At 33.8% G+C, this 16,056-nt stretch overlaps 2 protein-coding genes across 7 annotated transcripts; one reads left to right on the top strand and one right to left on the bottom strand.

The window, feature by feature from the left end:
* Positions 1-316: 316 nt before the first annotated feature.
* On the top strand, positions 317-4,706 carry LOC137824358 (uncharacterized). The gene is made up of 5 exons (XM_068629988.1): positions 317-601; positions 732-784; positions 3,094-3,255; positions 3,465-3,566; positions 4,305-4,706. The coding sequence occupies exons 1-5, from the start codon at positions 454-456 to the stop codon at positions 4,437-4,439; spliced, it is 600 nt and encodes a 199-aa protein (XP_068486089.1). The 5' UTR covers positions 317-453; the 3' UTR covers positions 4,440-4,706.
* A 311-nt stretch (positions 4,707-5,017) lies between these two features.
* Positions 5,018-9,261, bottom strand: LOC137824357 (hydroxyproline O-galactosyltransferase HPGT1). Of its 6 annotated transcripts, none has more exons than XM_068629987.2 (12): positions 9,030-9,261; positions 8,824-8,887; positions 7,864-7,913; positions 7,543-7,736; positions 7,272-7,335; positions 7,097-7,169; positions 6,734-6,857; positions 6,566-6,653; positions 6,426-6,476; positions 6,275-6,346; positions 6,070-6,182; positions 5,018-5,389 (listed from the first exon to the last, which is right to left on the bottom strand). In XM_068629987.2, the coding sequence occupies exons 1-12, from the start codon at positions 9,104-9,106 to the stop codon at positions 5,367-5,369; spliced, it is 993 nt and encodes a 330-aa protein (XP_068486088.2). In that variant the 5' UTR covers positions 9,107-9,261; the 3' UTR covers positions 5,018-5,366. The 6 variants fall into 6 exon arrangements, with proteins under 6 accessions (XP_068486088.2, XP_090150074.1, XP_068486087.2 ...); XM_090293948.1 differs by having other exon boundaries at positions 5,236-5,389; positions 6,566-6,656; positions 6,734-6,860; XM_068629986.2 differs by having other exon boundaries at positions 5,236-5,389; positions 6,734-6,860.
* Between the last annotated feature and the right edge of the window lie 6,795 nt (positions 9,262-16,056).

Below are 16,056 nucleotides of genomic sequence, written 5' to 3'. Positions count from 1 at the left end.
TAAAAAATATTGATACTAAATATAAAAAAAAAAAATTAAATTAGAAAGGTTTGTAAATGTCTTTTATGAGAGCTTTTTGAAAAGTATGTAAATGCTTCTCCAATATATAACGAGTCATGATATTTTGAAAGTTTTACCATTTTATACAACTACAATGCAATGAAATATATTATTACTTTATATTAAATTTTTCTTTATATTTGTTATTATTATTAATATTATTTGAAAATAATATTTTGTTATTAAAAGAGAAATTGTTACTTAGTTGTTAAGAAATCATTATTCATTTATAGAATAATTATTTAGAATTTCAAATAATTAAAAAACTATTAAAGAAATATTAATGGTTTGGGATTTGGTTTTCTGTCACCTACGCGGTGTTGGCAACTATTAGACGCATCCCATGGCTCACATTACGCTTCCAGAAAATTCATTTTTCTTGTTCCGTAGGTTATGGACTACGATTTCAGGACCGGACCTCCACTCTACAACTCTTCTTCCTCTCCATCCTCCCACCAAATGTACCCAAAGATCGCCCCTCACGGCCACGCCGCCGCACGCCCCTCCCACCCGCACCACTCTTCTCCTCCTTCCTCTTCTCGTAAGTCACTACTCTCTCCCATCTTTCAATGTTTCCAACAGACAAATAAGACAGTTCATTGCATGCATTGAGTATGCTAATTCTTTTTATTGATTTGCTGTGTTGACTTTTTCTGTTTTGGATTCTGCAGCGGGATTGGGTATTAGAGTTTTCATAAAGCCAGAATATAGGATCACTCCGCCGGTGAGTTTTGCTGAAATTGAGATTCGGATATGAAACGTTTGCTGAGATTAAGTTCTTAAAGTTAAGATTGGGTGTGTGGGTTAATTTATTTTGGTTTAAAATACTGTGGCTTTTTTCCTGAATGTCCTGAGAGAGCTTTTAACAGAGAAGCGTATTGTTCTACAGAAAAGATGCTTTCAAAACATGTGTCTAACTGGAAACTATAGAGTCCTTGGCTTTTTGATGTTGGGTCCTCGATGCTTGTGCGTGAATACCAATCATTCTGCAGTTAGGTGCCATTTTTTAATTGGCATGTTTCCTCTGCGATGCGCATTTGGACCTTGTTTTCACCATGATTACCCGTTTGGACGCTTTCTTCTTTGTGATGAGAAAGTGAAGTTTTGTTGCCACTCCTTTTGTTTTGTTGTATTAATATTATTTCCTAAGTTAATTGGTTCGTTCCTAATGCTGCAATGACTATTAACAATTGTGGGAGTTTAATTTGTTCTGATTTTTCATTTTTCCCTATCTGGAATCACGATGGCTGGGTTGCTGAACATGTCTCGTCTTTGGTTGTCTAATTTGTTTTTTGTTGCTTTGCTTTGAAATGTTTAAGAAATTTTGGAAGATTGGCTTATGAGATGGCTATTGTAAGATTTGTTATAGCTAATAGCAGTTAGCAGGAGCAATTGATTCTATGTTATTTATGCCATGGTTGTCAAACTTGAGATTGTACTTAGGATCAGGAAGAGGTTACAAGATTTTAAATTGTGGGATTGTAACATAGATTATGATATATTACTAAACTTGTATACATTGATATGTATGCAAATTAAATAACATAAACAATATAAAACAGCTTTGAATCACACTTTAAATACTTAATTAAACTGAAGTTCTGAGTCATAGGAAGGAAACCAAGTCATTACATCATAAGTGACAAAGCAATATAATTTAAACCAGTAGGAAGTAACCTGTACTAAATAACAACTACTAAACATGAACACTTAGATGGCTTGACCTCTGATATATTTTTCAATTTTTACATCCTCGTCACTGATGCTTGACCTCTTTACTATTTTTTGCTACAAACCCAAAACATCATCAAACATTTTCTCTAATTCTATATCCCCGTCATCAAACATCTAGTTCTTTCCTCACTTCATCAGTAACACATTTATAAACACCACAATCCTTTTGGGTTCCAGCCAAACGGTGTGCTTCAAGCAGTAAACCCCTCTGATTGTGATTTCTTAACAGAATTTGCACCGAAATTTTCTAGGATCTCTTTTTAAGACATTCCATACTTTCAGGCCACATCAATACCACTTCCTGGAGCATTTTTTCCACTATTTTAGAATGCTAATTTTTTGAGGAGGCACCTCTACAGTTGGCTGCTTTAGTAGCATTTCCCTACCAAGAAGTAGCAGCTCCAACACTTGAACTCATGTTGATGATGCAACAAAGAGGAAGTGATAGGGGAGCAAAAGGAGACCTCAAAGGCAACCTGTGCAAAATACTGAAATGGAACATCCGACCCTAAAGGTAAAACACCGAAAATTGATATCTCAATCACCTTAAAGATAAACCCAAGACCCCAAAAGCTCGAATATTGAACCCATGCAAAGCACAGAAACAGAAAAATCCAAGCACCAATAAAGAACATAAAAACCCAAACACCCGAAAGTTTAAATACTGAAAAGTGAAAACCCAAGACCACTGAAGCTTGAATTAAACCTGTGCAAAACATTGGAAACAGAAAATTCTGAGAACCCAATTTTTAAACGTGTTCCTTAGCATGGTGGAGGCCTTGAGGATCAGCTGAGAATTCTCCTGTCAATGGCAAGCTAGGGTTCACGTGTGTACAAAGCAAAGAGATAGAGAAAAGTCACATATGAGTTTGAGCTCAAATGGGTTTTGGTTTCATTGTAGAAAGGGGCTTGGGTTTTAATCCACAACTTGAATCAACTCCTAATCGTGTGAGAATCTGACCAGAGAAATTGAACTTAAAAAATCACAGAAGTCTATAATTTTGTGATTTTACATGAATATATTACTGATCCCATCCCACAGAAACCCTATTCTGCTTGTGATTGAACTCCCACAAGCTCCATGAAATCGCAAAATCAGAAAATTTAACTTCAACTTGTGATTTTAACTAGTTTGTTTATAAAATTGTTAAACTTATATGGCTAGCTGATAAGAACCTGTTATTACTTAAATTTCATTGTTTTTGTACTGTCCCTGGCCATGTATAAAAGGATGCAAGCTCTCTATCAATGGCTTGGGTCTGTTTTGACAGTTATGGTTTTTCCAATGTTGTAATGTAGCCCCATTTGTTACCACATTCTGGAGATATTCAACGTAGCAACTTCCAGTTTGATTTTGGATTGGAGAGAAAAATCCTCTCTGAGGGAAATAAGGAAAACCCAAATTGGAGCAAGTTTGGAATGGAAAATCTTCCAAAGGTTACGGAATCAGCCTCGCCAAAGGTAACTTCTTGATTTACAGTAAATTCCAATTTATGCTGTTGCATTGCATTTGTAGGTTGTGTTAATTATGTGTTTCTCCAGAATTTATTACATGGAATTTATAGCATTACTATTTGCTAGTCCATAATATGTTTGATGGTAAGTGTTTTTTTTTATACATAGAGACATCTTTGGTTGTTTCCAATTCTCAAACATTACTTTCTTTACAGGTTTCTGTTTCAGACCCCATTGTGAGCAAATATATTGCCATGGGGCTCAGCCGAGATGCTGTTGCCATTGCTGTTGCAAATTATGGTGATAATCCTGCCAAGGTATGTTCTTTATCCTTGTATTATTTATGGATTTATTGTTAAAATGGCAGCTCTGCCGAAAAATATGACCATTATCTGAGTTATAAGATATGCCAGATATCTTTTTCTTTGTTGATCGTGCTTATCAAATAACTTTCTAAATTATTTTTTTGTGAACTCAAGTGGTTTTTATCTTCTTTATTTTCTTTATGTGAAATTGTGAGTTTTTCATGTACAGTATTGATTAAACTGGTCAATTAAATAGTTATAACTTCCATGGATACTTAATACAACTTTTCTTACGTCTTGCTTGATATATTTGTCTTCTGTATCTGATCTCCCCTCCCTCTGTCTGGATGGGGTGAGTAAATGTTTAAATGCTCATGATGTGCTTTATGCTTCAATGCTATATATCTCTAAAAGTTTAGTGAGATGAGACTATTAGTTTTGACCATATTCCATTGGGGCTTTTCTACTTCACTCTTGGCTTTGCCTCTGGTTCAAATAAACTTAAACTGTCATTCGTATACTTAATTGGAGGAAAGCCCTTTCTGTGCATCGAAGGTTGTTTGGAGCATTTCCCTGATGAAGTAATTTGTTAGATATTTTGGACCTTATTTCCTATCATTCTTTAGACTAACACTGCCACAGTCCTTTATTTTGCATTGCCACTAGCCTAACTAGGACTAGCTGACAGAAGAGTATAGCAATATTCACTGCTTTAATAATTTACTGACATATTGCGTTATTCATTTGAAGATTCCGGAATTTGTAAAGAGCTATACTCTTCTGCGTGAAATGGGATTTTCGTCGACCAGCGTTGCTGAAGCCTTGGTTATGTATGATAATGATACTGACAAGGCATTAGCTCATTTCCTTAACGGTTCATCATGAACACGCAGAAGTATATATTTTAGGCATCATTTATTGATAAATAATAGATTGGTGTGTTTTTAGATGATAAATAATAGTAAAATTTAGTGATATATGTAAATTTTATTGTCTATAAAGCTGCTCCTCTTGTTTTAGTTGTGTGGGAGAAGGGGATTCTCAATAGTTTAAGTGTTTGTATAGAGAATACAAATAAAAACCCTATTTTAATATTCGTGTACACTTATTACATTTATCTTAGAAATGCAATGTTGTTTTTTTTTATTAAAATCTATTATTACTGTTACCGTAGCAACGCCATTTTGATGGACGAACCAAGATAGAGAATTTAAAATAAGTCCTTATGTTGAGTGCTGAATCGTGAGTGTCGATGGAGTAAACTCTTGTAAAAAAAAAAGAATAACTATTGATTTAAATATATTTTTTTTCTTCATTTATAATAATATATTTTTACTTTTTGATCCACTGTAAGATTTCTTCCATTTTACTTTTTCCTTCCCCCCCTTTCCCGTCAAATACACGTACAGCAACATGTATGTGTTTCCCAACAACTTCGATTAGAACCATTATTAGAAAAAGAATTATGAAAAAATTTATAGAAAATTTAAAATCATCTTAACTAAGGGCCCTTTAAGTACATTTTTGCTTCTGATGCTTTTTTGACGATGAAATTAAGCCCAAACTGAAGCTTATAATTTAAGGGACTGAGAAGGAGTTTGATGTCTAATATTTACAAATTTTTGTTTATCTGAATATGATCAAAATCTAGACTCGCAGAAGTAGTGCGTGGCGGTTGATGGGGAAAAGAAGCATTAGAAATAATGTGACCCATTAACCACTTTGATTATAAGTAGCAGGTAGAGACTGGGACGGCTGAGCTGTTGTGTTTTGGAACCAGCAGAGCAGACAGCTCAACCGCAACAATAACTTCTAAACAACTGCGCAGAGAGCTCCTGTAAATAACACATAATTTTCAGTTCTAACTGCCATTCAAAAATTTATATACAAAATTAATTTTGTTTATCCAATATATAAATTATAATTTCATATTATTATTTCCTTCCAATTTAATTAAAATTGAATAATAATAATAAAGAAGTAATCAAATAATTTATATTTGAGTTAGTTTAATTTAGTTCTTAAGTTTGACAAAATTCGTAATTTTTTTGTAATTTTAGTCTTTTGATTTTTTAGTTATCTATAGTTTTAATTCCTTGATTTATTTATGCACAATTGTAATTCTTTAATCTTTAATTATTCTTAACTTTGTTTTGTTTTTAAAACCCATGACAATGGTGATTCTTTTACAAGATTGAAAAAGATAGGGATCTGTTAGCAAACGAAATTTGATAATAATTCAATATACTTTTAAAACTAAAAAATTGAATAAAGTTATGGATAATTAAAAATTAAGTATTAAAATTGTGTAAAAAGATGTTCAAAGATCAAAATTAATGATGATTAATAGTTCAGAAACTAAACTAAAATTAGAAACCAAAATTGCAGATTTTTTAAAATATAATTACCAAAATTACAATAATTTTTTTTTAAAAAAAAAGCATATCTCACACGTGATTTTGAAGTATAGAATTTAATATTTCTCCTACATATAAAGAGAAAGAGAGAGGGAGACCTTGTGAGGCAGATGAACAACAAAACTTTTCTTCATCAACGTGCTTCACATCAAGCCCAATAAACCAGGCTCCTGCGCTAACATCAGCATGCCCATATGTACCAAGAATAAACCTGACAACTCAAAAGTACATATTCAATCTCCAGTTGCATCAACATTAACTTCCTAACTTGAATATGCTGCACCAAGAAGAGTGTGTCCTCACTTGTTTATTGAAATAAATTTTGCCAGAGCTCCAGATATTACATACATCTCTCCTGATGCATGACGAAAGTATCTGTCGGAAAGTAGACATCGATTTAATAACTTTATATATTGGGTTTCACATCTCAATTTCACTGAAACTGCTCGTTTACGTTTTTTTGTCACCAAATTTCCACCATTCTGCTTCATGCCATTTATGGTTCCTGTTGAAGTTCAAAGTCGACAATGGTATTAGAATCATACCATTAATAACATAAATTTTCAGAAAACTGTATTCCATAAGGGTACTCACGGTTCAGAGAAAACTTTTCCTGATTTCATGCACCCAATGTAAACACGAGGTTTGTCCAAATGAGTGGTAAGTGTAGCTCCGAAGGCACCTGCTGAAGAAGAAATAAGTAATTTCCAAGGCATTTTAGACACTAAAAAATGGATTTGGACTGAGAGTAAACAAACTGACGTATGTTTACGTAAACATCATCATTCACTTTAGCATAAAAGTAAGCATCCCATTTCTCTGCAGCTTCAGCAAAGAACAGTTTAGACTTCATTGGGAGCTCCTCATTTGGTTCTACATAATCATCCTGCTAACAACCCACAATAAACGGAACAAACTATCACAATAGCAGGTTAAGAACCTATGCCTCAAACTATTCATTTAAACATTTCATAACTTAACATAGTCATTGACGCTCTGTTCAAATGTGCAGAAGCGGTGACAAATTTCTTAAACCAGAATCCGCAATCATGTCATATATCCTAATAAATTGGAAAAATGTAAAGAATATTGATGAAGCAAAAATCTTGATTTAGTTATACGCACAAGGATTACGAAGTCATTATTCTGCCAATTCTCACGATCGATGTCCTCGTTCAGATTGTCCCCACGATTTGCACTGCAACATTACATATATTTGTCAAAAAAGATTCCAGTTCCAGCTGCAAAATGTTTACTCCCAAAACCAGAACAGAATAATTCAAAAAATGAGAATTCAAACCTTCTTCCAATAACAAATCGTGTGATAATTCCCTTTGTTTCTTCCATTTTTTTCAAAGCTGTACCTGCATAGAGTTAATCTATTAAGCATTCTTTCGCAAATTTTCCTTTGTAGTATCTATAAATAGAAGATTAGTTAGGATCATGGACACTTTGTGATCCCGAACTGTCCAATCGTTTTTTCAAATAATCCAAGAAAACGGTATAATCTAATATTACATTTTTTCTCCTACCATTATAAGAAAATATTAAATAAAAATTGGTATACTTACCAGTTCCCATCCATGCTCTACGAATTGCATCTCTACTGTTTTTGCTGCCAAAGTTGGTAAATATTCCAATAACCACCAATGACTTTCTCTTAGAGTAAGTCTTATTAGTCTCTATCGCATGATTAGAAACAAAACCCTCCTTTCTAGCTGTAGAAAGCTCCATCTCAAGGGTATCAAGCTTCTTACGTTCTTCCCTAACCATTATGCATTTCCACATTATGGGCATCAAAGAAATTAAGAAATTTAAGAACATTATTATTAGTTAAATTATATGGTAATTAAGTTTTTTTTTCTCATATTTTACGCTTTGATTTAATTTACCTGCAGGCTATGACTTTCAATGTATCGTCCACTGATAATGAAGATTCTCCCTAGTCGTAAAAACATTGCGGTCAATTTAGGAAACCAAAAACCAGAAAGAGAGATTCAAATCAATATCTTAATAAATAAATGAAGTGCATTTCAAAATCTTACTAGTTCATTCTAAACACAATCTGTAGTTAATACAATTAATCTAAATTTTATTATGTTTGTTTACTGCAAAAAAGAAAGTAACCTTTTTAATTAAAAGTAGTTTCTGTTTTCTACCACATCTATTTTGTTTAGTGATAGGTTGACATTGAAAAGAAAAAAATAAACATTCGCTAAAAACTATAATAAGTAATTATTTTATTAAAAAAATATTTACTCTAGAATAGTTTAAATAAATATGGAATAATATAAAATACCAATGCCATTAAGCAAATATAGAATATAAAAATGTTTCTCAACACTCTTTAAAGAAAAAAAATCACCCTATATAGAATATCAAGACAAGGTAAGAAATCAACTAATGAATGACTAGGTGGAGTGTCTGCGAAGAGTTTCCTTTTTCTTTGTCACATCACATTGTTCGTAAAGTAACGTATTAGCTTTTACTTTTTGTGTATGTCCATGTCCCATACAGTATTCCAAAACTGATAACCATTGATTAATTTGTGCCCTTAGAACGTGATTTCAACTCACAAAGCATTACTCTAACACTGCGAAAATCGATCTAAAACCATTGCACAACTATTAGTGCAAAAAACTTGGTTAACATATGACTAGTTTTCAGCCAGAAACTTAACAGTTTCAAGGACTTTCTTCTAGTTACATCTTTTTTTTAACATTTATACAGTTCGAATTTGAAATGTTGAATTCTACTTGCAGAAAAGACATGATTATTGTGCATATTTTTAAAATGAAACCTAATAAAATAAATCATAAATTGAACATATATGTGTGCTAGTATTATTGTACCTGCCCTATAAACTTCTCAAGCTCTTTTACGAGATAAATCCTGTCCTCAGTGTTCTGCCATAATCTAGCGAAGAAAAGATTAAGAACTTCAGTAACGTAGCTTGCTGAAAGTTGTACTTTTCTCGTGGTAAAACAAAAGAAACATTGAAAACAGAAACTCAACCAATTCTTAATGCACATAGAAATAAGAAAATGAAAAAGAAAACCTTCCAGCAACGTAGATAGACGCAAAAGAAGCAATCATGCATATGAGGAGAGAAGGCATGGTGGATCGATGAATCATATTAGAAAGCCTTTTGGTCGATCTGATGAAGTGTGAAATTTAAATGCAGAGAGTGTAGCGAGAGAGAAGCAACGAGGGATATGAGGATGGTGAGAGTATGGTTGGTGTATGACTTTCTGTAACGGGTGCAGCTCACCAATCACCAACACTTTGCCTCTGCTTGCTTTCTTAATATTGTTGTATTTGGTGAAATATATATGCTTCCTTTTCACGAGTTATGTTAATTTTAAGTGTTTTTTTTGTATAGTGTCATTTATGTTGTGTTTCTTTCTAAACATGCACTATTCAAGCGAAAATCCTAAAAGCAGAATTAAAAACACTAAAAACAAGGTGATTATCTGACACTCAAATTAGTAAGAGCTTAGAGAGATATAAGAATATTCAAGTGAATGAATGAGATTAAGTGAATACTACCTCTAGAATAAAACTATATTTATAGATTTTTGGGCATAGATTAATATCTAATCAGGTTGTAATCAAATATTAAGTTTATTAGTCTGTTATCAATATTGAATTGATTTGTACCGATCATTTTAATCTAGTCCATATAATTGTTGGTGTTGAGGGAATAAAACAGAGCAAGATATTTGTGAACAGAAAATATATATTTTATTTCACTGCTATTTTTCAAATAAAAATACAATCTCTCTAAATAGTCTTACAATAGACTTCTCAAATTCTACCTTCTCTATCATAAAACCTATACTATAATTTACATTTAAATCATAGTATAAATGACATTCTAAACTAGAATTAAAGATAATAATTATTGGCTATTCAAATGCTAAAATAAAACTGATGACGGCTGACGACTTTGAGTTTAATGCTAACAAATTCCCCCTTAAACTCAAACCTTTCATATTTTTCATTTTGATTGTTATCGCTCACACTTTATATTTTTTCCTTACCCCAACTGCCTCCAATATTATATTTTTCCAGTAGCCACCATACTGTCCTTGATTAGAAGCAACTTCAATTTTCTTCATTGCACCAATCCGTGCAGAATTTTGAATTGAATTACTTTTAATTTTCCAAACAAAATCTTCTCCACTTTCATCCTTTGAATTAAAAGGATTTAAGAAAGACTTTGACTTCAATGAGCTTCGAAGATAATGATTATACCATATTTCCCTTTCAGATGATGTCTCAACACCATTCCATTTATGGTCTTCTCCTAAATCAAAACCATTATTTTCAAGTAAAACAGATGAACCAAAAGGGGCTTTTAATTTGAATTGTAATTCATTCACCTTTTCTTTTTGTGCCAAAAGCAACAAATGGAGTTCTTCAAGTTGATTGACTCTACTTTCCTTGTCTTCATATCAACATATTTTTCTTCCAATTTTGTAAACCTTTTTTCCAGGTTATCATATTTTGCTTCAACACTCTCCAATAATTTTCCCATACTGAGAATATTATTCTTCAAGTCAGGTACATAAATTTCTGTGACATTTTCTTTGGATTTAAAGGCAATGTGCTCCTCCTCCATTGGATTGAGAGCAAAACTTTTTCCCTTCATTTCAACTTTAAACAAATCTCTGCCATCAACATCTTTGATTAAACAATGTTTTTTTTCAAACATCACCTTATAGCCTTTTTCCAACAATTGACCAACACTCAAAAGATTTTGATCAATCTCGGGCACAAAAAGAACATCTGTAATGATTTTTATACCTTTATAGCTTGTGATAGCTATTGTGCCTTTTCCTTTTACTGCAAGGTGTTCACCATTTCCAATCCTCACCCTTTTAATATCAGTAGTTCTCAATTCCTTGAAGAGTTCCTTGTCATGTGTCATGTGGTTGGTGCAGCCACTGTCAATTAACCAAGGTGCACTTGAAATATTGCTGCAAAAACCAGTTGCAACGAAAAGTACATCCTCCTCCTCATTTGCAATTTGAGCATCTACATCTTGTTGCTCACTTTGGTTTCTACAAATGATTGCTTCATGCCCAAGTTGATTGCACTTGTTGCACTTAGCATCAGGTCTTCTCCAACACTTAAACGGTGAATGACCTAACTTGTTGCAATGCTTACAAGGAGGATAATTTCTACCTTTGTTTCTCCAACCACCTTCATGTTTGACTAGTAAGGCTCCTTCTATTGCTCCATCTTCTCTCATGGCTCTCCTTTGTTCTTGTTCTTGTAAAGCATTTAAGAGCTCTACAAGAGAAATCTTTGATAGGTCCTTTGTGTTCTCCAGGGTTGTTATGGTGGCTTCAAACCTCTCTGGAACTGTTACAAGCAGTTTTTCCACAATTCTTGAATCTTTTAACACAGATCCAAGCAACCTCACTTTGTTAGCAATGCTTAGAAGTATGTCCAAGTACTCTTTTACAGATTCCGACTCCTTCATTCTCTGCAATTCAAACTCTCTGATTAGATTCAGAGTTTGCATTCCACGAATCCTCTCATCACCTTCATATTCTGCCTTGAGTTAATCCCAGATTTCTTTTGCTGACTTCAAGGACATTATCCTTGTGAATACCATAGGAGATACAACTACAAATAAACATGCTTTTGCCTTTGATTTCTTTATATTTTTTTCCTTCTGTGATTTTATTTGTGCCACCGTAGGGTTTTCTGGAAGGGACTGAATTTCATAGTCCTCTTCTACAGCTTCCCATAAATCCAATGCTTCTAGGTAGGTCTCCATACGAACAACCCACATTTGATAATTGTCTCCATCAAAGACAGGTGGTGCCATTGCTGAAAAATTTGATCCTCCTTCCATTGGTGCACTCTACTAACCTCACAGATCCCTCAAGAAAATAGCTCTGATACCAATTGTTGGTGTTGAGGGAATAAAACAGAGCAAGATATTTGTGAACAGAAAATATATATTTTATTTCACTGCTACTTTTCAAATAAAAATACAATCTCTCTAAATAGTCTTACAATAGACTTCTCAAATTCTACCTTCTCTATCATAAAACCTATACTATAATTTACATTTAAATCATAGTATAAATGACATTCAAAACTAGAATTAAAGATAATAATTATTGGCTATTCAAATGCTAAAATAAAACTGATGACGAATGACGGCTTTGATTTTAATGCTAACAATAATGTCCTTTTCGGGAGCTAGAGGAAATGCATCTCAAGTACACCAATTAGTAGGTAAGAGAGGATTAATGTTGGATCCACAAGGACAAATGATTGATTTACCTATTCAAAGCCATTTACACAAAGGGCTATCTTTAACAAAATATATAATTTCATGCTATGGAGCTCGTAAAGGGGTTGTAGATACTGTTGTACGAACATCAGATGCTGGATATCTTACACGTAGACTTGTTGAAGTGGTTCAACATATTGTTATACGTCGAACAGGTTGTGGTACCATTTGAGGAATTTCAGTGAATACCCAGAATGAAATGATGCTGGAAAGTACTTGGACACAAACAATAATTGGTTGTGTATTAACAGACGATATATACAGAGGTTCACGATGCATTGTCGTTAGAAATCAAGATATTGGAATTCGACTTTTCAATCAATTGAAAACCTTTCAAATACAACCAATATCTATACGAAATCCTTTTACCTGTAGGAATACATCTTGGATTTGTCGATTGTGTTAAGGCCAAAGTTCGTAACAGAATCAGTTTCAAGAGAATTCGAGTTATTCATATTTGTAGGTGGTTTTATCATGTTTTACAAAGCTAGTAATATTATATCACTATATTTTGGTATTGCGTAGTATACAAGCCTCCTAAACTCGAGAGTTTTCAGGGTGATTATCGAACTTTATTTTGAACTTTTATTCTGGTCATATTTTTGACGGAGTATTGAAAAATATGTCGTATTTTCACAATTCTTAGATTGGACTTTACAACCATTCATATAGCTTGGTGGCTTGATGGGCCGAACTTAATGTAATTATTGTTAGAATGTATGACTTTAAACTAGAGGGGGGGGGGGGGTGAATGGTTTAAAGAGGGTTTTCACAATCTTTTTAGTCTAGAATGAAATTCCTTTAAGAAAACTTGATTTAGAATTCAGTTTGCCAAAAACACAAAGCAATTTAGCACAACACCAGAAAAAAAATCGGTTGTCTATACCAGTTAACAAATATAAATTGAAATTAAAGAGTTTAAGGGATAGAGAAATTGCACACACAGTTTATACTGGTTCACTCTTAAACCAAGAGCTACATCCAGTCTTTCCAGAAACCACTGGGGAATCCACTAAGCAATCAAACCTAGATTACTTACACACACCACCAAAGAAGTGACCTTGATCCCCTCAAGACACACACTTCCTTTGGCTCAGCACATACTCCACCAAGAATGCTGATTTTGACAACCTCAAGAGCACACAACACTTCTCAGCCTTACACAACAGAATTTACACAAAGTACAGAAGGATTACACTTGTTACAAAATGATCTGAAATCAATACAAGATGAAAATCCTATTCCACTCTCTTGATCAAAGCAATATTTCAACTCTTAAAAAGCAAAATCAGTGAAAAAACTCAAATTTGTTTTTGTATGATTAAATCTTAGTTGTTTGTTACAAAAGCTTAACAAACTATTTATTGCTTTCAAATACTGGTCAACGCATTTAAAACTGGAGCGCATTTAGTTATAAAATCATTTAAAGCTCAGTCAAAGCACAAAACAGTTTTCTGTTATGGTCCCAAAACAAACAATTAGTTGAATGCTCGAATCAATCGGTTGTTTTGGTTTGACAGCAAGTCAACCATCAAAAACAGTTTTCAACCTTTCTCAAAACACCTAAGTATAAAATAATCGGTTGTTTCGACAAAACAACAGGTTGGCTTTCAGTTAGTTTGAAAAACACTTTGAATTAAAAAGGTTTGAGAATGCTTAAGCTTTGGATTATATCAAGAGTGGATTAACACAAATAATCTACCCCATATCCTATTCTAATACACCTCAACAACAGCAAGCACATCCAGCCTTCCATCAAACTCAAAGGATTTGGATTCTTCAAAGCTTGAACACACTTGATTCAACAATCTCCCCCTATTTGATGAAGACAAATCCCTGGTTGCTTGTGTTGGATTTGATTGAATCTGAAGCAGTTCCTGCAAAAACAACATATATACAATCCAATGCTTTCTACAACAACATGTTAATTTTATACATATTAAAAACAAAGTTCCAGACAAACAATCGGTTGTTTCTATCAGCAGAAGTAGAAACAGTTATGATATCAGAGATTTCAACAGTTTTAGACAATTCCAAAGAAAGATACACAAGAACCAATCAATTCTCCCCCTATTTGTCTTCAAAAATAGACTATAACAGGTATAAAACAGATTTTAGGAAAGATTTTGAAGGTCAAGGATACCTAACTCATTTCGCAAAAAGAAGAACCTCTCTTTTGGTAGTGGTTTTGTGAAGATATCTGCTAATTGCAGTTTTGTCTCAATAAACTTCACTTCACAGTCCCCATTGCTCACATGATCCCTAATGAAATGATGGCGTATCTCACTTGTATTGTCACAAATCAAAGGGACCTTGCTGACTTGCAATCCAAAGTCTGCAAGTTACTGTTTGAGCCAGAGGATTTGTGCACAACAACTTCCAGTAGCTATGTACTCAGCCTCCGCAGTAGAGAGAGCCACACAAGCTTGCTTCTTGCTATGCCATGAGATGAGGCTTGAACCAAGAAGGTGGCAAGTGCCACTTGTGCTTTTCCTATCTAGCTTGCATCCTGCAAAATTAGAATCTGAATAACCAATTAAATGAATGGGAGAGTAAGAAAGATACCATAACCCAACATGTGTTGTTCCTTTGAGATATTTCAGAATTTTCTTTGCAACTTTGAAGTGGGATTCCTTTGGATTTGCTTGATATCTTGCACAAAGACATACCGCAAACATTATGTCTGGTCTACTTGCTGTTAGATAGAGCAAAGAGCCAATCAAACCTCTGTATTTTGTTTGATCTACCCCTTTTCCAACAACATCTGCATCCATGTAGCAGCTTGATGGCATATGTGTGCTTGCTTCCTTGCAACTCTCCATTTCAAATTTCTTGAGAATCTCTTTACAATACTTTGATTTGCATAGAAAGATTCCATCCTTTGTTTTCTTAACCTGCAATCCAAGAAAGAAAGACAATTCTCCCATCATAGACATTTCAAACTCACCTTTCATAGCAGCCACAAATTCTTCACACAAACTATCTTGTGTAACACCAAAGGTGATGTCATAAACATAGATTTGCACAAGGATAATTTCAGAATTTGACTTTTTGATGAAGACAGTCTTGTCAATCATTCCCCTTTTATAGCCATGAGATAGAAGGAAGTTGCTAAGCCTTTCATACCACTGCCTTGGAGCTTGCTTCAGCCCATACAAAGTCTTTTTCAACTTGAAGACATGATTAGGATATTGATGATCTTGAAAACCCAGTGGTTGATCCACATACACTTCCTCATTGATGTAACCATTTAAAAAAAGCACTCTTGACATCCATTTGAAAGAGTTTAAATCCACTCATACATGCAAAAGCTAGCACCAACCTCACATCCTCCAATCTTGCAACAGGAGCAAAGGTTTCACCATAATCAATTCCCTCCTCTTGATTGTATCTTTTGGCAACTAGCCTTGCTTTGTTCCTTGTGATCACACCATCCTCATTCAGTTTGTTTCTGAAGACCCACTTCGAACCAATGATGTTCATCTAAGCTATTTTAGGGACAAGAAACCATACCTCATTCCTTGCAAACTGATTCAACTCTTCATGCATAGCTTCAACCCATATTTCATTCTTGAGAGCTTCATCAATTGACTTTGGTTAAATTTGAGAGACAAAAGCAGTGTGCCTGCAAAAGTTTAAGATAAAGCTACGTGTAGAGACACCTTCCTTTATCTGCCTAATGATGTTCTCCACTGACAGATCTCTAGGAATCCTCCATTCTTTGTGCAACTCACTCTGCTGCAGAATTTCAATCGGTTGTTTCGAGCAA

Source organism: Phaseolus vulgaris, chromosome 8 (genome assembly GCF_051622355.1).
Source record: "Phaseolus vulgaris cultivar YP4 chromosome 8, ASM5162235v1, whole genome shotgun sequence".
Taxonomy (NCBI): Eukaryota; Viridiplantae; Streptophyta; class Magnoliopsida; order Fabales; family Fabaceae; genus Phaseolus; species Phaseolus vulgaris.
Note: the sequence above shows the minus strand (reverse complement) of the source record. Positions and strands in the feature narration are given on the sequence as shown.